A 24,196-nucleotide genomic window follows, 5' to 3' on the forward strand; every position below is an offset into this window, starting at 1 on the left:
AATTGCTGGTATAGACCAGTGAAAACTCTTAAGTGCTTTTCCTATGATCTTCTTATCACTATTTTGCTTTTATTTTTCAGTTATGGGTCATAACTGAAAGTAAATGAATGGTAGCTTTCAAAAAAAGAGCTAGGAACTTAAGTTATCTGTTTCGTAATAGAACATTTCAATACTATTTTTAAGTCGACAGTCAGCCTTGGAGCTCATGGTAGTTTGCCATTAACCTGAAAGAGAACTGTGTAAGTGCCTTAGGCTTTGAACATTTCTAGGGATTATCTGCATTTTGTAACATGTATGCACAGAGACCAATTAATGACACATTTTAAAGGCTTTCATAGCAATACAGTGAATGTATTTTTTTGTTTATATGGCTATGATAAGATTGACTTCTTATTTAAGAATTATGAGCACAGTCATTAAATCTAGTAGGACGAAGTCTCAGAGGATTTTGATTTCTAAAATGACTGGATAACAAATACATACATGTTTGTATTTCTGTAAGGAGAACAAGCATATATCCATGCGGTTAAATAAAATTTAATAATAGTGGCCCATCTGGAAATGTCAAGGACGGTTTCCAGGTCCTCCTGTGATTAGACAGACAGAGACGCAGCAATGATGGACAAGAATGGGAGGACTGATGGAAATGAAGAGGCAGGTAGTCACTGCATCTCTTTTCCCAGTATACTTCCCTAATTCTTCACATTCGTGTAGCTGCTACTCAGAAATCCAAAGTGAAAACACAACAAAAATCCCTAAAAAGCTTTGGTTAAACCTCTCTGTAGGATAAATTTCAGCTGACAGTTTTTTTGTGGAAGCAACTGAGCAGGACAAACAAGAAGCTCATTACAGGAGTCTTGAATTCTAAGTATGACCTGGCCCAGCAAGTTCTTTCATGTTTCTACTTTTCCTTCAGAATAATCTCCAAAAGGCAGAAAACAGAAAATATTCTTTGCTTCATTTTTCTCATGAGTTCGACATTCACTCCTATGTAAGAGCTGTATTCCTGTATGAAACAGAAGTCAAATCATGCATCAAAGATTTTTTGAGTCATTAACTGTTATTATTTCAGTCAATTCTTGAATGCTTAAGATGTTTAGAGCCTTTTTTGTAAAAACATATCATCTCATTTGTATTTCTTGTTGATGTAGTGCTGTGAGTAACTAGTAAAATTACTGTGAATGTACCAGAATCAATGCCAAAGAAAATCCCATCACTTACTACTGTTCAGCAGCCACTGATCTTGAATACTCAGACTGCAAAACCCTGACCTTCTGCAGCAGTAGATTGTTATTAACAGAAAAAACTTCCTCACCATGTCTTTTTCTTGGAAGTAACTGATCACTATAACTAGTGCTTATTACAAAACCACTTAGCAAAAATTTAATTGTACTATTTCATGGATCACTTTTTTTCACATAGTCCAAAGCCAAAAGCAGTATTTCATCACATCTGTGAGTGTCAAATACCTTGCAAAGTCCAAAATACTGTTATTATTTCTGTAAAATTGACTTATCTTGAAAGCCAGTTGTTATATTGTTATAATATTTACTGTATCTTCTGAGATAGCAGTGTGGGTAGTGATCTCATCTTTTTCTTACAAGGTCTGGCCTGTGTTCTGGATTTTACATTTTTTAATTAGTAATGTGAAATTATTTCTGCTGCCATAGATGTTTTAAGTCCTAACAATTTCTTCTTTCTTGCCTCTCCTATTCATTTTTTTTTTATTTACACAGATGACCTCTAGGAAATCAGCAAACAGACTTTTTTCCTGGGAACCATGCTCCCCTCCCTTTCCTCAAAGTTCTGTTGTTTGGAAAATCATGAACCACTGTTTAAACTAGAATGATTTCCAACACACCTTCTCACTACTGCTGTATTTTAAAGGTAGTTTAAAAAGTGTAGAAGATAGGTTTGCCAAAAGAATCAGGTTCAACTAAGAAAATATGTACACTGCTTTGACTCAGTAAACTGATACTCGGTATGGTTCATCTTCTTCATATTTACTTTTGCCCATATTAGAAAACAATTAGCTTACTAAACAAATTTGAGTATTTGGGAAGAAAAAAATTTACTTTGAGTCTCTCTCATTTGACTAAGAATTACATGATATTTGATAAGCTTGTTTAAAAATGGACATAGCCAAATATTATTGTAAACACCCATTGATTTGTTTTACCTGCAATATAAGTATTTTACTTAGTTGGCTTACATAGTAGCTAATAATATTTGTTAATGTAATTTAACTGCTGTGAACCTTTACTGAACAAATATTGAAATTTATACAAGTCAAAGAAAGAGAATCTCTAATGACTTTTGTAAAAGCTTCCATTTAATAGTTAAGGAGAAAAGTTTATATGACATACCAGATGCAATTAACAGTAGATTTTACATTTAATAAAAAGAAAGAAGCATATGTATTTGCTTTATTCATTCCATCATAATTTGCATTAGAGCTGTGGGTGTTTAATGAGCAAATTCCAGCTAAAATGCTATATTGATTTTCTAAGTGAACTTTGTAATAGCTATCTACCTTACAAAAGCTCTCTGTTTACAATTGTTTTCTTTACTAAAAACTAAAAATGTTTTAGAATTGATGAGTTTAGCGTAATGATTCTTTTAAAATAAAGAGCTCTTTTAGAGTATGCAGGGGTTTTAGTTACAAGGAGAAAGATGTTATTAAATTGTTCCAAAGCAAATATAGTTTTTGCAACTAAGTAGTAATGTCATAGTTGTGTGTATTACAATGTTTGCAAGCATTAGAAAATAATACTTTTTTCTTAATTTAGCACTATGGGATTTAAATATTTTAACTCTTGAATGTCATTATATGTATATGAATTAGTAAACGACACAATTCCTTTTAGCTTAATACTTGACTATTTATACCTCATTTGTGTGTGTCATTTTCTTGCTTGAAACATGAGTTCTAGGAGAATTTGTGTTTCTTGTTGGTCAGGCCTCAAGATAAACAGGATAGGGTTGGTTGGTGCACCATTGGAAGGTCTCCAAAAAAAACTCGTGGTGTGGACTAGAGCAGTTGGTGACTAAGTAGTTGGATCACTTTTTTCATTGGATCAGACATCAAGTCAGTGTGCCAATATGGGGCTAGTGTTTTGCTGGATATGCCATATCTTGAATGGGACTCAGAGCCTGACTCGTTACTCTCAATTAACTTTCGCCAGGCGTTTTTAAGCGTAGGGATGATAATTTGGATATTCTTTGCTGGTTTTAATATGGAGGATTTTTAAGTCACTCACTCTCATATACTTTTTATCGGACAGTTTATACTTCACATACTTTCCTAAATGTGACACAAAATGTTTTGGTTTGCTGCTGCTTTGCAGCCCAAAGGTCAATGTATTTCAGTGGTTTATTTGAAGAATCTTGTGATCCTTATGGTCCTGAACTTTTACTTGTGACTCATCCATAGCTCAACGTGAATGGTGAATGTTATTGTTAATAGCATCATACTTCGGACTACCTGCAATTGTGTAACTGTTATAATATTCAATATAGTTTTAAAAAAGGGGATTTGCAAACCATTAAGTAGAGTCAGAAATGTATAGGCTTTGGATAACACAAATGTCTAACCTAAATTCAGCAGAAGCTTTGCCTGGTAGGGGAATCAGATGAGTTAGTCTTCTGTAGACCATTAAAATGAGTTAGATGAGGACTTTAAGTATTTCTTAAATTAGTAATAATTTCTTGTGGTCAGTGTCAGTATTGCTACGTGGTATTGAAATACCATGTAGCTAACTATCTTTTTTTTTCTTTTTTTTTTCTTTTTTTTAACTGAGATTACCGTGCAGGCATCTTACATGATTTTCTATACTCTCCCTAGTCTGTTTTAATGTGAAAAAATTAACTTGTAATGTTACTTTTAAGAGATAGAACAAAAAGCCAATACTTGTAATTGATATGAAACTACTATTTTTTTTTTTTTTAATGTAGTTGGTGGATCTGGTCATTGGGATATTTACTCCAGTGCCTTAACTTAGTGGAAGGATAAAAAAATAACAGAAGGAGTTGCTCAATTTAAGTCACTTTTCCATAGCCAATGGTTGAAAGACAGTATTTTGTAATGGACCTTTGTGTGGGGGAAGGGTTCACTGTTCAAGGCAGTTAGCCTCTGGGCTGCTATCAGTGATGGTAAGATTTGAGATAAGCAGGGTGTTTAACTTTAAAAATCTTTTTCTGAATGTTTTTGTACTGTTAAATATAGATTACTTTGGTTTAAGGACAAATAAGCAATAATCTGTTTTTTGAAAGCCTATAGTCATTATTACCACTGGTTATAGTTCCTCAGAGAGGGAATTAGATAGACGAAAACACAGTCCCTCTAGGTGTAGTTTTATGCTCAAGATCCATTGCAGCAGTCAGCAAACTGTGGGTTTCTGTGCTGAGATTGGGACGTTATAGAGTCTGACAGAAGAAGGAATGCACTCAAAGAAGTTAACTAATCTGGAAACTAATTAACTCCAGAACAGTAATAAGTGCCAAATCTTCAGTTATTTTAGACAGCTTTCTATTCATTCTAGTGATTGTTTTCATTATAAAAATGGCATAATATTTCCACTTGCAGCTTTATGGAGAGGGTTCTCTGTGCATTGTCTCTGGCCTAATGCTAGATAAACTGACATAATTTACTGAAAAAAGTATAGTAAACAAATATATTAAGGTACAGATAGGTAATAAATACCATACATGATTAAACTGCTTGTGTATTGCAGATCCAACCGGGACACAGAAATTGTTTTGTAGTTTACCCAGGCAGTCAATGCTGAGGCACTAATTTCCCTGCCATTACTGATCGCAGCAACCTAAGTGGAAGTCTGGTGGGCTGAAATGCACAGTCCACCCCATACAGTTTGTTCTTGCTGAGCCACCTAGCTTTGCAGGTATTAGACTCATTCTCTGCAAGTGCTGCAAACTTATTCCTGACTACCAATCTGTGTGCATGCAGTTTTGCGGCTGCTTTACTCATGCCTTAGTTTTTCCATTCCTCATCAGGCAAAGCTTTCTTGTTGCAAATAGGACAAATAGATCTTGAAGAAAAAAGACACTATTCTTGTGGAACAAGTAAATACTCAAATAGAAGGAAGTTAAATCAGCATTCATTAAATTTTTTGTACATTTCAAAATTTGTGCTTCTGACACTGAATATGCAACTTGTCACATCTCTGGCCCAATGATTAGACTTGCAGTTCCTCTGCAGATTTTTGTGAGAGGAGGGACTGCACTCCCAGAAGTGACATTTAGACTTTCCCTGTCTTTTGTCCAGTCTGCTGTTATTGTGCAACCTTTTGCTAGACCTACAAAAAATACTTCCTTACTCCTCAGTAACGCTCTTCTCCCCAGCTTGAGGACAAAAGGATTGTTTTTGCACCTTGAACAACTTCCTAATTCATCTCTCTGCATTCTTTTTCTGTTCGTCTTCTCACTCATCTTACATCCCAGATTACCTGAGCTGCTTGTGTGCTGAAACTTACTTTTTGTATTTCAGTAGGTTGGGGTGTTTTGGGGTTTTTTTTCCAGTAATGTGTATTTTGTGTCAGCAGTATAGCTGCTACCAAAATGTACTACTATGTTCCTATCTTTCCATTCTGTGAAGAACCATAAAATGTTTTATATTATATCACACTGTGGCGTTTTTCAACAATAATGTACAAAGGTGAAGTAAGAGTAAACTAACCTATAAAGGCAACAAAGTGGATGTCAATTGAGGCAAGAATGGAGGGGATAAAAGCTCTAGGTTAAAGTGAAGAGTAAGCCTTTCTTTGAGATCTTACCTTAATGACATGAGCCGTGGTTCAGAGAGGAGCAGAGTTCTGAAGGGGGTAAGGAAGCCCAGCAGCAATGGCATAATATAGGAGGCTCCTGAGAATAAAAACATGCCAAAATTTGAAAGAGAGTGTAGTATGGTGTTAGAAGGCTGTGGCTAAACACCAGCTTGGCAGACTAGGAGGGGAACATGGAGAATTCTGGAACCTACAGACCTCAGCTGAGTTTTTTGGAGGTGCCAATGACAGAGAGGATATAGTCCTCTGTCTTGGAATGACAGCGGTCTTACTGTGGCATCCTGAAAGTCCCTAGACATTTCAACTGCAGGGCTTTATGATGACTGTGAGGAGAGATTTGCAGTATTGCAAAGGGAAATGATGAAAGTATGAATAAAGATTTTAGTGGAGGCAGGGTCGAGGTAAGCATTCTGGCAATGTGCCAGAGATGGTGTTAGACAGATTGACGGGGGGAGGCAGGAAGAAAATGTAAGCTCAGGATGAGGAATGACTTGAAGGTGTTAGTTTTCTCCCAAGGATAGACGGTAAATCTTAGTTTATTGGCACCTAATGCTCCAAGGTCCAAGTATGCCGTAACAGATAATATAACAGTATGTTACACACTAAAGTAAAGGCTTGGCAGAGAAGGAGAGATGCCAGCTGTGCCACTCTTTTGATACCAGAGACAGACTATGAAAATATTAGAATTTTTAATATTCAATATCAGTGTGCCACCCTGAGAGGAAGCAGTGTGATGGTAGAATTAGTTTTAATGGATCATTACTTTTACCTCTATGTCCTAGAAGAAACCTACCTTTGTCTCATATGATTCTGAGCTTTAAAAATTACTTTTCCGTTAAGCAAGTATTCAGAATACAAAGCAAGTCACTTCCTTGCCCTTTTTGATTATACAGGAGCGAATGTGAAAACACATAGCTTTATTTCATTCCTTAAAGTGTTCATATTAACAATCAACGGCAATTTAGTGTTGTGTCTGAAGAGTAATCTCAGGTCAGTGGAGAAATGTTGATTTTAGGAGATGTTGGCAAAGGCCCATGTAAGTGCATCTAATAGTGTCTTTCCCTGTCAAACTTGTTCGTTAAACACACTGGTTACTTTTGCAGCTCTGGTGGAGGAAGTTTATTCTGCTCAACGGGAACGTGACGAGGCTGTCATGGCAAGGCTTAGGTTAGCCAATGAAGAGAGAGATGAAGCATTTCTACGAGTCCAACATTTAGAAGAGTCTCTCAAAGAGTAAGTATACATCTCCTGCCCTGTGCAAAAAGGTTGTTGTGTTAGTCTGTCACTGTCACAAGCTGCTCGACAGTGGTTATATAGGAAAACTTAGCACTATCTTCTCTATGATGAAATACCAGGCTAATGCTAGTCTTACTGTGCTTATGGTTGATTTGTTAGCCATCCTATAAGACTGTATTTTTCTCTGGAGACTGAGAGAAAAGTGAATAATTTTGTTCACAAAAAATAAAAATATATAATCAAAAGCTTTGGTATTGATTTATTCAGGGATAAATAAGACGAATGTGGCATTTTATAGGGATCTTTTGACACAGAGTATCAGAATGTCAGTTGGAAGTTGTAATGTATAGGAAATCAATCAAGCTTTAAGCCCACTAGACATTTTCTTCAGCAAAATTTCTACTAATGATGTGGGTGATGTAGTAAAAATACATGAGTTGTTTCTTCTCTTCAGTGTAGGAAGAGTCTGTAAGGCAATAAGGGTATAACTGATACTTCACAGAGTTTTATGTATGCCATGTTAACACAACAGAAATAGGCAATATGAAATTAAACAAAACTCTTAAATCAGGAGAGGAACATCAAGAGGAGTTTATTTTCTCACTTTGGGATATAGGTAGCTTTGAAGCTACAGTTTGCCTCTCCATGTAATCCTTGTCCATCTGAGTTGTGATCATGTTGGGTACTGTCTATGGTAGTCCTCCAAAGGGTGGTTCCCCAAAGTCTAGAGTGGCTGAGAAATTTCTTCTATTTTTCTGCCAAGAGAAATACAAAGCAAACAGAGAGGTTTTTCGTGGTAGGAGACTGAATAGGTGCAGTGGTTATTTAACTAAGTGCAGACAATTATGTTTTAAATAATTGATTCTATTAAGAACACTCTTTCCTCTTTATGGCAGAAAACCAGTCATCTTCTTTTGGGTGTTTTTGTAGGTAAAGCCAGAGAATGTTATCTAAATACATTTCAATAATCTGCCCATAGTTTGTGCACCATTACTCTGTGGAATTTACAAGTTACTTGAGTTTGTCACAGCCTGTAAGTATGACTGAACAGCAAGATTAGGAGATTCCATTCCCACAAGAATTAGTGCACTATTTGTTAATGTCTCTACAGATCCCATTATAGGTGTACATGCATCTGACATCTTGCTTTGAGCAGCAGTCTCTGAGGAAATTACAAGTGTGGTTTACATTCCCATAAGAGGCATCATAACTATGAGCCTTACTCCAGTCTTTCCAGTTTCTTCCATCACTCTTCTAAGTTTTTGTGTTCCAAGAGTAAAGAAAGCAAGAAAGTTTTGTATGGCTCTAAAAATCAAACATAACTGTGCATAAGCTTTTAGCATAAACTCAAGATCATTGGGGTTGAAGCGCTGAAGTCCTGCAGCAAACGAATTATTCTGGTCGATAAACCTAGCCAGTGACTTTTGGGTTTCTGGAAGAAATCACAGGTTATTAAGTGTGTGAGAGGCGTATGGCTGCTTTTCCTGCAGTGGAATCTGTAGACACACATGTGGCAGGTTTTGACACACATGAATCCCTCAGAAGACCATCACCTATTTTCCTGTCAACCCCTTTTGTCTGCTTCACTCATGTACTTGAAGACCAACTCAGTTCTAAGCAGAAGGATAAGAAAAAAGAAACTGTTTCCTGGAGAACGTGCATACTACCTTCCCCAAAAGAATGTCGTGGCAGAAGGCACTGGGTACACTGGTAATGAAAACAAGGATACTTGCTCCAAGGAGAGGGTCAATAACTCCCTTGGCTGATAGCTTGGAGCCAAGCTATTATACCTTATTGCTATCATTTAGGGAACAGCAAGTGTTAATGCTGTCATCCGCTTGGGTGCTCTTTCTGGTGCTTTATAGAGAGGCCTGATACCCTGACGCCATTCTAAGTCTCAGAATTGGCATAGGAGATTTCCCTGTGGAGAACACCAACCCAACAGAGATAAAAATTGCGATGGACTAACCAGCTACTGTTGGTTCAATACCTGTTATAAATTTCTCTTTGCCTAAACAGTGAGCCATTGTCTGTAGCTAATATCTCTTCCTGTATATTCTGTAAGTGTGCAGGTCAGGCTTCTGTGTGGTATTTGCTGTCATGACAGCCAACACCAGGACACAAGACTGGGGACAAAACCAGTTTAATTCAAAAGGGTTGTCCGTGCCATATGTACTGTAAGACCATGGTTCCAGTATTTTCCAGGATCTCCCATTCTGTATTACAGAGACTGACTGTGGCAGTGGCAGCTTGTTGGGAAGAGTCACACCCAAGTTTTTCACATCGTGGGTGCTGTGTGACCTGTCACTGAGGGCATCCTGGACATGAACAAAATCCTTAGGCAGATCCCAAGCGGGCTTATGCCTCCCATAGGGCACAAAGACATTGCTGAAGGGTTCTGAAAAATGTTACATGCTTTTATTTTCATTGATAGTTTTAGTGTCAGTCATCAGAGCAGTAAAAGAAAAATCCTAATTGACAAAAGCCACAAAGGCAGAGACCCCCAAAGCTGCATTTGTTCCCACTGTAAAGTTTGTAAAAGTTTGTTGATCGTCCATGCAGTGAGTACTTAATGGTAATGAATTACTAGGCATTAATTGCTGTATGTAATCCCCTGAAAGGGAGAAAAACTCGTTCTTTATGGTCAAGTAATCATATTTTCACTGCATCAGATGTCACAGTATCTGCCTCTTTCTGTACCTTGCTACCCATTCAGCAGAGCTGCAAGTTTGATAGAAATGTCTTAAGCCGTATCAGACAATGTAAGAAATTTCAAAGACATCTTGCTCTGTTCCACTGATTTACATTCAGTATTACAGTATTACATGTACAATATTACATATTCACAGCCCACAGTGACTGCATCCATTTGTGCAACCTGATCAAGGTCAAGCTGACCACTGCTCTTCCTTGACCCATATCAGTCCTCTGTGTGACAGCACCTGCTAGATAATGTGGTATTTCTTCCAAAAAGAGCAATGGTAAGGTACAGGGAAACATTTCCTGTTGTCATTATTGGTTTGAGGGGGTTGTGTTCTTTTTTTGAAAAAAAGTTCTTTGCTGTTTTTGAAATCTTTGGGCATTACAGAGCCAAGAAGGCAGGATGGCCAGCAGGTCGAGAGAGGTGATTCTGCCCCTCTACTCTGCTCTGGTGAGACCTCACCTGGAGTACTGCATTCAGCTCTGGAGCCCTCAGCACAAGAAGGACATGGAACTGTTGGAGCAGGTCCAAAGGAGGGCTACAAAAGTGATCCGAGGGCTGGAGCACCTCTCCTATGAGGACAGACTGAGAGAGTTGGGCTTCTTCAGCCTGGAGAAGAGAAGGCTGCGAGGAGACCTGATTGCAGCCTTTCAGTACTTAGAGGGAGCCTATAGGAAAGATGGGGACAATCTTTTTAGTAGAGACAGCAGTGACAGGACGAGGGGTAATGGTTTTAAACTAAAACAGAGTAGGTTTAGGCTGGATATAAGGAAGAAATTCTTTACAATGAGGGTGGTGAAACACTGGAATGGGTTGTCCAGAGAGGTAGTGGAGGCCCCATCCCTGGAAACATTCAAGACCAGGTTGGACAGGGCTCTGAGCAACCTGATCTAGTTAGTGGTGTCCCTGCTCGCTGCGGGGGGGTTGGACTAGATGACCTCTAGGGGTCCCTTCCGACCCAAAACTTTCTATGATTCTATGATTCTATGATTCTTTGATTGCCTTCATCAGGCCCAGCTGCTTTTCTTCTGGTCCACTTATTCTCAGCTTACAGGATACTTATTCACACAACTGTACACCTTGCAAACAAGAAATGATTGAGTGGAGTCAAGATTCCTGCTGGAACACCAGCCTGGCTCCAGCACTCAGGCTTTTCAGAACACTGGGCATCTTTACTAACTGTGGTAACATCTCAGCAGGGGTCATAAGACACATATTTCTATATCTGCCTGGATGTCTGGCATTTTGCAATGGGAGCAGCAAGCCAGGACTGTGACTGAGAAGAGTCAAATTGAAGTGCTGCATTCTCAGAAGCAGTCAACCCCATGAGGAAATTACTTTTCTCAGCCTCTTTATACTAAGTAGTTTATTACTGTGGCTGAATGGAAATTCTTTTTGAGTTCACCTCACCACTTCGCTAATCCTTTGGAAGGAGCGAAGATGATGGGATGAGCCGTGAGGGACTTGGTTTATTTCATTTACTTTTGGAGTTTCTTCTGGAATCTTGGAACTTTTCCAGCTACCACCTTTAATATTTTCTTCCTGATGCTGTTGTTCAAAAGGTCAAGTTCTCTGTCTCAGACGTGGAGCACACAGACATTTGGGGTTTTTAAGAACATTGGCTACTTGTGCCACACTCCTCAAGTTTTAGAGCACAAGTCACTCCTTCCATCTGCTTTGGACTTGTTCCAATCAGAGATCTTTAAAAGAGGGCAGTATTGAACAGCCTGCCAACCTTTATCAAACGCTTTAATGCTTTTTTTAAATTAGCAACTGGAGCAATTCTGTTGTCATTATTTAACTGAAACAATGAAAATTCTTTCAGTCCTGTGGGCCCTAGGGGTTACATTAGCAGAATGTGTGTAGAGCTCGGGGGAAAAGGAATCTTGGTTACTGCTGTTTAAAATCATGAGAGTTCTAAAATTCACTTATTGCCTGTTCACAGCACAAGGAGAGGCAGCAGGGCAAACACACAACTCACTTTTTAAAAAATTCTGTCACCTAAGGACATATATGTACACCTACAGACAGATCCCTTAGGACGGTTTCTGTTCTTTTTCTCACCCCCATTTCTCCCTAAGATGTCTTCCTTACCCAGCCTATTGGTCAGCTGGGTGGTTTTGTTGACCCATACTTTTAGCAGGGTAGAAGTCCTCTGGAGAAGCTGGGTGAGTCCTGCCAATTTTCTTTGACAAATACTGTTGTGTTCATTGTGAATACAAACTAGCTAGAGATCCATTTTTAAGTCCCACATGAAGTGGCACTTAGAGCAATGTAAAAACCTAAAGCAGGAACTCTACAAGGAGCCAAGTCAAGGAGCCAGTTCTGAGAATTTGGACTTACATTTGATATTTTATGATTTGTGTTACTTTGTGAATACAAGTCAAACCCAGCAAAGGTTAGCTTTTATTTATTTTGTTTAGTTCTAATGCTGACTGTATGTGTTGGACTAGTTACTGCTTGTGAATTCTGTATAAATATACCGGCTGTTGTACACTGGTAGTACATTCTGAATTATTTCTTTTTTATTTAAAGAATTAATTTCTATACTGGTTGATTTACTATGCCTTATGTACTGTTATCTGATAAAACTAACGTGTTAATGTAAAAGGCGCTAGTGTGCTGTCAAGTGCTCTATGATGTTTGCTAGCGAAAATGTTGGCTTCAGAGCAGCATCTGTCACAGTCTGTTGAAAAAATGTGTGTTGCTGTTTGGTAGATGTTTGGTGGTACTATATCTGTCTTTTAAAACACCATATGCTAGTGACAGACCAACTTTTAGTAGAAGTCACCATCAGGTAAGTAGCAATGGAGTGGCAAGGTAACTTTAATATGCTCATTTTTCCAGAAAAGAGGTCACTTCCATTTTCAAATACACAGAAGTGTTTTAAATAATGTGATGTCCGTTTAACTAACCTTAAATAAAATAAAATGGCTACTGTCCCATTTATTAGATTTTTGTGCTATCACTCACTGCTTTTGCACAGCCAGTGTTCAATGCTGTATGACTAAATTCCTCGTTTCATCTTTATATTTGACAGTTCAATATATGTTCTTTTGAAATAAAAAGGGGAGAAAGTGCAGGGGAATTTGTTCCAGAATTAAATAACATCCTTGCAGAGACTTGAATTTGCTTGCTATTTTGTGCAAGATATAAAATCAAAATTTTTTAAGGAAACTTCAACTAGGTGGGGGTTTTTTTCCTCATTTTGGAAGACAGAGGTGGAAAAAGAATTACTTTGAAATGGGAAAAAAAAATCTCAATGAAAATCCTGTCCTGTTTCATTTGGGGTGCAGTAAAACCAACAAAAATACAACGTCAGGTAAAAGTTGTAAGCCCAGAAATAAATAAAATAAGAGCATCAGTCACTTTTATCGCTGGGGAACTTTCTTCATCTAAGCACATATGAACAATTGATCCTTGTAGTCATATATAGCAGTAAACATTAATAACTTAACAGTCTGAAGTCAGTGCTGAAGATATGGAGCATTATTGAAAGATGGAGTCGAGCAGGTGGCACTTTAATATGTTCAGTGTCATGGTTGACTCTAAAGACTAGTAGAATGAAATTACTTGAGGTTCTAAAGATTTAAAAAGCGAACTCATTTTGCTGCACTAAGGAAATGCTACTGATCAGGCTTTCTGTGTCCCTTTTTTCTAGGCTAGAAAATATTAACCCTGAAGAAAATGACATGGTAAGCCATTCTCTGAGGAGATTTCTTGATGTCAGTCTTATATCTTAGAGGCTTAAGTTCAATTGAGTGGGTTTCAAGAACTAAGATGTGGGAAAAAGAAGAATTGACACACTAATAATGTACATCTTTGCTGCAATATGAAAATTCAATAACTTCACTCAGTCAATTTACAATTCACATGTGCCTATTAATTAAAACCCTACATTAAATAAAATATATTAAAACTTCATGTCTGACTAACATATAATGCTGTTGGTAGACATTACAGGAATTACTGAACAGAATAAACAATGCAGACACGGGGATAGATATACTGAAGAATGGAGCTATAATTCTGAATCGAATACATAGGACCAAAGAACGTAAAAAGAAAATAATAGCTGAGGAAATGAATGCAGTAATAGAACAACGGGATGCTGCTTTGTCTCAAGTAAGTATCTACAAGTATATAATCACTCAATACCAAATTTCTTTTTTTTTATTTTTTTTCTTCTTTTTTTTTTGCTTTACTTTTGGGGAAGATAATGATTTTGTTTACTTTGTTGAAAATCTCAAAGAGAGCCCCTATATGAATGGCTGATTAATGATCAACTGTTTCTTCATGGTAGTAGTGCCCATTGAAATCACATCAATGCATTTTATGATAAAAGTTATTTTTGTATTTTTTGCACCTAATAACTGGCTGTCTCCTTTTTTAAAACAAAATAGTTTTCAGCTATTAAGGGCTTAGTTTTGCAGTATGCTGTATTGGTATAATGCATTGGATGACAGTTAATTGGGACTCAGGGATTTGTAAAGGGTTATAAGTGGCAGAAATATTCATTAAAGGAAGATAATTGTACCACATGCAACAATGCAAGCAATTCCTCCCCCTGTTGCTTTACATTCAGGAGATAAAAATCAGCATGTGGTTCTTGACTCTTGAAGTCTTACGCTTCTGCTATGTGACTTGAAAGAAGCTGAGGTCCTTTTTCTGCTCAGATACTCATTCGCTGGGAGAATTTTCATTTTCACAGAACAATATTTTCTTCATTTCCTTCAACACTAGGAGAGTCTCCTTGCTTTTCCCATCTCGTGGCAGAGTTTTTCTGTTGTTTTGGTTTTCCCACAATTTTCTTTCCTGGGTTTTAACCTAGATTTAGCTCAATAGGAACAGATTATAGGAAGAAGCGGTCCAAGTAAGGAATATATCTCCTGGGAAAACATAAAGATTTTAGACTGGATGAAACTCCTTGTCTATTCATCCCAGGCAAGAAATTTCATCTGACTCTTCCAATATTTAAAATTTAGATTTTTAATGTGAGTTACCAAAGTTAGCCCACATCTAACTGATTTCTATTAGGTTTAAAGTCAGGTTTGTGATCTTGAGTGGTATTGGTATTGATAATGTTGATTGAATTTATGTTGTATTGAGAAGTCTCCTGGTAAAAGAATTCTTTCCACACACCCTGTAATTTTCACTTTTTTTGCAATTGTCATTTTTGCATTATCTCCTACTTTAACCTCCTACTTTAACTTCAAAAGCCCTATCTGCCTGGTGCGTAATATATTTTATGTGTCTATCCAGTGTGCACTGCAAGGGATGTTAATGTTGGAAGATGTTAGTGTTGGAACTTTACTTTTTCAGTCTACTTTTTTTCACTTTTGTAATAACGATGAGCAGCATAGCTACTGGGAAACATCCAACAGGGCTGCCAAAAGTTTATGTTCTTTCTTTTTTGCTCAGGGCATTTGAAAAGTGAGCAGCTTAGAAGAGAAAAGCTTTCAGCAAAAGAGAAGGATCTTTTGATATTTTTATTTTTATTTTTGTTTTGTCAGTTTTTGCTTCTTTGTTGAAGTGGACTTTCAGGCATACTGGCACCATAAAACTTCTATGAATGTCAGAAGAATGTAATTGTACAGCATTTTAATATACATTTTAATTGAATTAATTTTTAAGCTGAATGTTTAAGGAGTAATCTTTTCCAAGTAATCAGCTTGGAAATTAGTAAAGTTAATTATTTTATATGGTAATGGCTCAAGTACCACAACTAGCAAAGCCATTTTTAGGTCTGTCAGCAAAAAGCACAGGTAATGTTAGGCAGACAGTGCAGCTGAAGAACTAAATGAGTAAAATAATAAATCCTTGACAAATGAGAATTTAAGTAATTGGTACTAACCTGTACTACTGTGATACCGTTTGCAATCTAGAATACTGTTATTTTAAATTATTATTAATAGAAATTTATTGATCATGTGTTGTGTTTTCACATATGTGATATTTTTATGGCTGTAACTCTTGAATATAGAAAACAAGTCCTTGGAACTGAAGCTAGTATTTCAGCCTGTGTTTCTCACTTGATGATTCCTTGGGAATTCATGCCGTACTTGAATTATTAGTAGTCTTTTGTTAACATTGCAATAGCGGTAGTTATTACAGTGCTAACAGCAAGAACAATAGGAGAGGGATTCCTACATTAGATCACAAAGGGACTAGATATAATTCAGGGGATGTATATGCTTAGCATAACAAATGCAAATTATTGGAAGATAGATCTGAGGTCGCTTCAGGCATACATAACATCTGCAAGTTAAAATCTTTTTGATGGAAGTGACATCAAATATGAGGAGGGGATTGATGAGAGCAGTCTGAGACAAAGCAGCGTGCGGTGGCTGTCCTCTGGAAAAGGCATTTTTACAGTTCAGAGGTCACTGGGCAATGGAAGGTAAATGCTTCATGAGTCATTGTGTGAACACCGTGTGGCTCTGTTCCTGCTTGCTGTTGTGCGGTACTGGAGACAGCAATGTCATTTGAGTGACCACTGTAACCAGTTCCATATGACAGGGAACTGCCTATATGATAATAAAGGTTTGGACTAACTGTGTTTAATGAAGCTGCATCTGTTATCCTTCTTTATGGTTTGCTTCGCAGTAGCCTGGCATTTTGACAGTTGAGCACAGTGAATATGAGTTGTATCTAGCTTGTAGGATTTCTGATTTTTCTCAGTAAGAAACAATAATACAAAAGCCTTCACAGCTCGAACACATTGCTTTTATTTCAAGTAAGGAATAGGTTACATTCCTAGAGAATGGACATTCTATAAACTGTGCATTTCGTATGACCAAGTAAAATACAGGTTACTTTCAATTAGTCTTTGAAATGCAGTTTTGCAATACTTTTACTGGTAGTTATACTATTAAGTTGCATTTAACTGCACTGCTATTGCAGCATACTTGACAATGGTCAGATAGTTGTGATTCTTCTATTTGAATTTTACTTTAATAATTTTTTTATTCTTCAAAAAATGAAGAGTGCTGTCCATGTCTTGGAAAGGTCATGAGAACGTTTTTTTGAGCTGTAACACGCAAAAACATCTTCATTTTTTTTTGAGATTTCGAATTTGAATGTTACTTCTTACTAGGAAGCAGATAGAGGCACTTCTCTCACTATATTGAGCTGTGCATGTGTATGTAATCTTAGATCATTCACTAGATTGCTGAGCAAATATGCGAACTACTTTTTGTATGTGTGAAAACAAATAAAATGGTATAAACTCAAATATTTGATACTACTTTTAGTATGTATTTTCAAGTGAATAAAAAACAAACAACTAAAGCGTGGCTAAACATTGACATCCATCTTCTCCTGTACCAACCCCCTTAAAAAAACAAACTCAACTGTTTGGTTGTATTTGCTAAGATATGTTTGTTAGTGAACAGATATTGTGTTTTACTGGGGAGCTTGAGTCTGTTTTATGACTGATGTTCTGAAAGGAAAACGGAGAAAGATCAGTTTCTTGTCTGTAATGTTCGGTTTTGTCTTAACCCATTCAAGGAAAAAACTTATTTGTCCAGTTGGTTGTACTACAGTTCCACCTTTCTTCAAAAGTCTTTGATGCTTGAGTAATTCAGTTAGTGACAGACATTTAATAAAGGTCACATATGGCATAGTCACATTGTGTGATCTTGATAAAATATTTTAAAGAAGTGGTTTCCAGCAGGAGGCAATACAGTGCAATGTCTCAAACTAGCAATCACCTATTAACCACATCACACCTTATGGACAGGAATGTTAATATGATTACAAGGCTGGCAGCTGAAGCTGAGGACTTGAGTAAGCCACTACAATTACTTGTCTTCTGATACAGACAAGAAAGGGGGCCTTTTAATTGGTACAGCTTGAAGGAAGAGATTTTTTAAAGCTAAATAGGAGATGGCTTATAGTTCAGGAGATCATGTGTTTGATAGGTTTTCAGTCCTAACTTTCATTCTGTAAATGTTTTTTTTTAAGTGGGAACAGTCAGTTCTATACAGTTTTAAATATTAAAGGTGTAGCATTTGTTGTTAAGGAAAAACTGTGGTTTCATGGCTGGCAAAGTATAGTCTGTAGTACATGGTCTTGAAGCAATAACATAACTGGCAAGCAAACCTGGTTTTACAGCTTTGAATAGCTTGATCACATCCTGCTGTGCAGGAACATGCTTATGACTGTTCATGTAAAAAATTGGCATGCACCCAGTTGCTCATCTGAAGCAAATTTAAGTACCTTTCTCCGTTCTGAGGCACTGTTTGGCAGCAGGCAGCAGTTTATCATCATTGAAAACAAAGATGAGAAGCACTATGCTTGACTGCCCTTCATTATCAGTTTCGACTAATGACTAATAACTGATAAATGTCTGTACTTACAACAAGCGAGCTTCTTGCTAACTTTTTTTTTTTTACATTCTGCTCAAGCAGTTTCCTTCCTTTTATACTAAATAAGGTACAGAGCTCTGTGTTATCTGTGATTCACAGAGCATTAAGGCATTCTCAGCGCACATGAGTGAACAGGTCTTACTGAAGTAATAAACCAAAGAGCTATATAAAGTGTAAAAACAACAAAAGCATATGTAAATGAAAAAAAATGATTGCAGATCTTGGGCCCTTAATTTGGGAATACTCAGGTGATTGGTTACAATGCCTCATGACTCTCTTATCTTAGGATAGAGGTGATCCCTTTGCAACTCAGACAACAGTTTGGGATGTTATTTTCAGTAATTTGAATTAGCAGTTCAGTTTTAAACTCTATGTTTTGGTAACGTCTGACACTTCCTGATTAAGGATACTGATCAAGTTCTTGGTTGGCAGGAGCACATTTGACAATGTCCTGCCAGGATGCTTCCCCTACTACCTTTTGCCTTTTGCTACTGATATTTGGGAACAGGAAAAGAAAAGGAAGGACACTGTATTCACAGTTGTTTGTGAACCAGGCAGCTGCTGTGAGGTACTGATGATTTTGATCACAGGCTTATTTGAGGAGGGAAGTGAAAGTAAAGGAGACGTTTATTGTAATTTGAGGATCCAAGGACCATGCTGGTTCACTCTTATGGCTGGTTTCCTTTGGGCAGGCAGCAGCAAGTTCCTGTTGCCCTCATTTGCAGTACTTTGCTTTGAGAGGTAGCAGATGAATGGGCATGGGGAAATTACTTGCCAGCAGGATGGTTAAACAGAGCAAGATGAGCTGTCTGCAAGATGCCCCTTTTGCCTTGCAAATTTAGTCCAGTTCCTGAGAGAAAGCAGTAGGGATAAAGTATAGAATAGACTTTTTTAAAACAATAATTTGAGATTTAACATTAAAAATTGCACTGTGACTGCAGGGAGAAAAGACACAGGAGTTGAAGAAATGGTTGTCAGTTTTACTGGTATTCGTATTAGTGGCCTAAGGTAAACCTCATAGGTGTCTCTTCTTTGGAGGTAACGCTGAGTAAAAGGGATCCTGAAGAAAGATCACAAAAAAGCCAAGTTATGGAACCAATGGTTGTGATTAGCAATACTAGTTTTCCATTTGATTATGTTGTATTGGAACAGCAGTTTATGATGCCACATTTAATTTCCTGTGTACCTAAATAAAGATAATCCTTTGAAAATTTGACTACGTCTATGTTTTAGGAAGTCCATGTTATACTGAACATGGTTAAATCCATGTTTTCTTCACTACTTCTCAGAATAAACCAAGTGAGTCTCGCCAGTTACAGAATTTTCAAAGCCCCAAGCCAGTGACTGCTATTGTTGGGAGGCATGAAGTAAAACTATCGGGAATGACGCTAAAGAGTATCAAGAATCCTTTGCATCTCGCAAAAGGGCAGGTTCTTCCCTACTTGGCTGCTTACTTTTAAAAGCAAACCTAGCTTGAAAAATTATAATAATTCTTTACTTTGTGAGACGATTAGATATGCTTTGACTCTCTACCTCGGATATATTTGTGCTAGCTGGAGCATGCATATTTTCCAGGGGAATACTCAGTTAAATATTTGGCTGCGTTCAGGAGATGTGTCAAGTACTTTTCTCTTCTGAAGTAGGAATTTTAGTCCACTGCATAAGATAGAGAGGAAACTTGCCAAACAGAATCCTCTTGATGTCTTACGTTGGATTTTCGGATTTGTGTAGAATGTTCCCAAAAAGAATAACGCCTGTTTAATCTTTAGACATGCTGCTCTGTTTTCATCACCCACTGTATGTAAGTCTTAGTTCTCAAGGCATTAAGAAAGCTAAGGAGAGGTTGTTCAGATGAAATTATAAGAGAAGATTTGGGGTCATTACACATCTGTGTCTGTAGTGTCCATTGGTCTCTTGTATCAATGTAGCAGAGGTGGCGATTTTTCTATAGGCAGGTATGTTAGTAGGGCATGAAACTCCATTTGATTTCGCTGGAGTCAGATTTTCACTAGTGAGAGTGAGTATTTTGCAGCTTGTTCCTTAGTTTGACTTCAGTGGGGCTTTGGTTGCATGAGGTCTTGTAGTTCTTGAGTTAATGCTTCTCACAGCTGGGAGTGCAGATCATAAGTGGGAGGGAAAGGAGGATCCAAAGGAAATTACCCTAAGGAGCTTTTATACCAAACTTTTGTATTTAGTCCACAAAGGCCAAGTATGAGTAAATATGTAAATGGTAATGCAATGGTTTCTTGAAGAGAGGGATTACGGTTTGTCTTTTTGAACTTCTGAAGCAAATTTTTAATTGATGCTACATTTCTTCTTTTTACTGCCATAAGGTTTTGACTGGGTGATGCCCCGAGACACATCATTGTTTGCATTGTTAAATCACCTGTTGTTCCATTGCAAACAGTGTGTTGTGCAGAATTCAGAAAATACATGTCTGCATAGTATTTGAGGGCATGATCAAGCTTTGTGTCTTTAACTGTAAACTTTAATGAATTTCCAGTCGAACATTCATCTTCTCTTCAGTACCTAGCAACTCTTCACCCCTTTGAAAATGACAGTAAATTTGCTTGCAGGCTGGTTTGATTAATTGCTATTTGACTCATCTATCATGATGCTAAGCTCTAGGTTCACACAGCTTAGGCTTCCAAACCAATTTTTAGAATTAATTTAAATATTTAATGTCAAAACCCTAGCATGAAAGTGAGGAAAAATGTTTTGTATGCTTATTGATCACCTGTTTCAGTAGCAACAACTGACAGAGGAAATTTCCAACGTGATACAAGCAGAACTCAAATAGTATTCCCTCTGAAGAGGAGACTGAATCACTGTGCATGCAATAAGTTCTATAGACACCGGAACTATTGTAAAGGCACCCAAAGTAGGTTTTCCGCGGTACTTAACACTTCGCGGTTTCAAGTTAGGTACTGAGTGTTGAATCAGATTTCAGTTTGCCTACCTGTTAGATAAAATGTCTCTGATTTTCTTTAAAATTAAAAAAAAAAAAAATCCATCTGTGTGTTTCATATTAAAAGATGGTTTCTTGGGCAACTGTCTAAGAAATCTTTCTGAAAAAATACTTTGTTATTTTGGAATACCCAGACGAGTTTGCATAAAACTTGTGTTGATAGGTGACAAACAAGATCTTTGTGTTTTGTATTTATATTTGATGTGGTGTCTGAAAAGGTTAATATGTCTGACCTGTGTGTTCATTTCCCTCCTTGCTTTTACCCACTTGCCACTTCTTGAATGTTCACAGTTGCAACTTTGTGGTTGATTGTGTCTGTATTAGCAAGTAGTGTGAACAAATAGTAATGGAACTGGGGTGTGAAATATTTCTCAGCATCTGACATCCACATTAACATGTTTCGCGGGGCAGGGGGGGTGCATTGCTTTGGTTTTGTTTGTTTGTTTTTTACTTGAGATTTACTGTAGCCAAGTTCTATGAACTGAGTGCTCATCTGCATCAGAATGCACTAGGTGCATTACTGGAGTGGATCTTTGAGTTTGCTTTAATCAAAAAAGAATCCAGTTCTTGTTTTCAGATAGTACTCCACAGTGAAAAACAAAGCATAAGAGGTAGAGACAGGTAAGAAAATTACAAATTGTACCCTCAGTGCAAAGTAGCATGCAAATTGTGTTTTTTCAGTGAAAATTTCTGAGAGTCATTGAGAACTTTAGCTAAAAGTTCAAAGCTTCATTATTTATAAGTACAGAAATGGAAAAACAACATTTAATGCAAGAAAATATTTTTTAAATTAGTTGCATTAAAGCTCTGTTAGTGTGTTACACGAAATTAAGGATAAAAATGAGATGACTTCAAGAAGGAGAATCGGATTTATAAAAAAAATAAATAGCTAAAGGGAAGTAAAAACTATCCGTGTCCTTGGAGAAGGTATTCCAGTATGTTCATATTCAGCCTGTTAACTTTGAAAATTGTTAGACTACTTTATATGCAGACTTCTGTGGTGAAGATTTTGAACCTCCACAAAATATAAATGAACTTGGTTCCTTCAAGAAGAAATAGGTTTCAAACTAGTAGTAGAGATCACAAATAAAATGACACACAGAATGTAAAGTTTGGATTTAATTTGGCAGTGGAGATGTCTTCAAAGAATAGCAGCCAAACAACATTGCTGATAGTGCCACTAACACAACATCAGTAGTTGATGAAGAATATTGTGAGACATGGAGCTAAGAAGAATGAATAAATCTGCTGTATGTTGGCTTCTTTTTTTTTTTCCACTCCGAGTCCCTAAAGTGAAATATTGAGCTATCATCTAGCATTGCAATATTCTCCACAGTCATACTTATGATTCAGCATGTGTGTTAAGCTGTAAAGAGAGGTGGTGAGTAAGGAAGCTTAGGTCTGGTAGTAACAGAGGATGTAAGGAAAAATTATTGTAATGATGAAAAGCTGATTACTCATTTTCAGCAGAATGGCAGATGATCATGACTGAAATGTAGGGCTTAATAAACATTTTTGTTACTTCAATTTCTTTCTAGATTTTTAATTGTTTTTAAATGAACAGGTAACAATTACGATAACAGCAATTTTCCCACTTGCTTTGGTCTGGACATTATGACCTTTTTTTTGGTTGCGAAACCATTAATCAGTTCCTGGAAGTCCTCAGCCTTGATGAAGTTGTCTTACATATTCTGGTCTAAAGTGTGTAGTAGCCCTGGCAAAAAAAATGGAAGAAGAAAATGTATCAATATTCTCTTTATGAAACAAAGATTTCACAGTAGCATTAGTTTATCTATGTCTTGTTCACCAAGTATGCCTACATTTGTTTGTTGTATGGCTTTACTCTTTCATGCTTCAGATGGTGAGTATCTAGGATTTACTCTCTTTTACATGTCCTTTTTATTCACTGTTAGTGATTTTTCAAGCTGAGTTGCTTGAGAACAAGAAAACTTTAGCTTCCATTACCCTCTGTTGCAAATGAAGGACAGGCTTTCCTACTGTGTATGGTCTCCGTGTGATTGTAAGATGCTGTTGTCACAGAACTTGCTAACGCTTTCTGATGTTAATATTTTGTTGTCATTCTTTTCAGTAGTGTTTTTAAAGTATTTTTTGTTGCATATTCTGTGGGTATACACAAAGCCAGCACAAAATATCATATTCTGATTGGTAGTTTGCTTTTGTATTGAAAATGACATTTTTAAAATTACACAATTCAAACATAGAAATACATAAAGGCCGTGACTTAAAGATATAAAGATAAAATGTTTAAAGAAGCTGTGATTGTGTAAAAAGTATCATACTTTTAGCTATGACAAAAAAATTAACTGTGGGTAAGAACAGTATTAAATTGTAAACGTATGACAATTTTTTGCAATTCTGGAGTTGTTATCAGAAATACAGAATATAAGAAGTGGCTAACTAAAGGATATTGGTGTAGTGTACTGATGCAGGATAGTTGGCAGTAATGCTTCTGAATGTATACTTTATGTAGTTAATCACATAGAATTGATACTATCTTTTGAGAGAGGGGGGATTTTTAACATTACTTTTAGTTAATGAATTAGCAGCTATAAACATGTAAATCTAAGTATATTGACCAAAGTTCTGCTGCAGTTACTGGTCATCTTTCAGTTATGCTCAATTGTATATTTCTTAATTAGCTGTAACGCCATTCTCTGCTATCTGCAGAGGTATTACCAAAGTTTAAATAAAACCCAAAATATAAAGCTCTGTATCAAACGAATGGCTATGAACACTTTGCTCCTAGTTGTCTCATGAGATAACTTGTCACCAACAGGTAAGGTTTCCTGCAGAGTCAAGTTGTAATCATGATGAGGAATTTCGTACCTCGGACAGATTGTATTACAGATCCCAGCAATGTTAGGAAACCATAGACTTCACTGGTTTTTTTGCCTGAAAGAACTGTGCTGAGTTGTGTTCAGGACAGGAGTGAACACCAGCCCTCTCTGTGAGTTTACCTACATGCAATGTTCTGTAGCTTTGAGACAAAGTATTCGTTCTCAATCTGCAAGCATTTTTTCAGCCTCATTTCTTGAGGCCCCGTTCACAATCAAAATGCTAGGACTTCAACTGAATCTCAGTCTGCAAAACTAGTTTCAAA

At 37.0% G+C, this 24,196-nt stretch overlaps 1 protein-coding gene across 4 annotated transcripts in view; it reads left to right on the top strand.

Moving 5' to 3' along the window:
• The window catches only part of MIPOL1 (mirror-image polydactyly 1), a 200,516-nt gene that overhangs the window by 54,259 nt on the left and 122,061 nt on the right, over positions 1-24,196 (top strand). For all 4 annotated transcript variants that reach the window (XM_075425450.1, XM_075425449.1, XM_075425452.1 and 1 more), the window contains 3 exons: positions 6,905-7,034; positions 13,400-13,433; positions 13,693-13,863. In XM_075425450.1, the coding sequence (XP_075281565.1) occupies positions 6,905-7,034; positions 13,400-13,433; positions 13,693-13,863 (335 nt within the window). The remainder of the gene's footprint in view (positions 1-6,904; positions 7,035-13,399; positions 13,434-13,692; positions 13,864-24,196) is intronic.

The sequence above is a fragment of the Opisthocomus hoazin genome, chromosome 7 (assembly GCF_030867145.1).
Source record: "Opisthocomus hoazin isolate bOpiHoa1 chromosome 7, bOpiHoa1.hap1, whole genome shotgun sequence".
Taxonomy (NCBI): Eukaryota; Metazoa; Chordata; class Aves; order Opisthocomiformes; family Opisthocomidae; genus Opisthocomus; species Opisthocomus hoazin.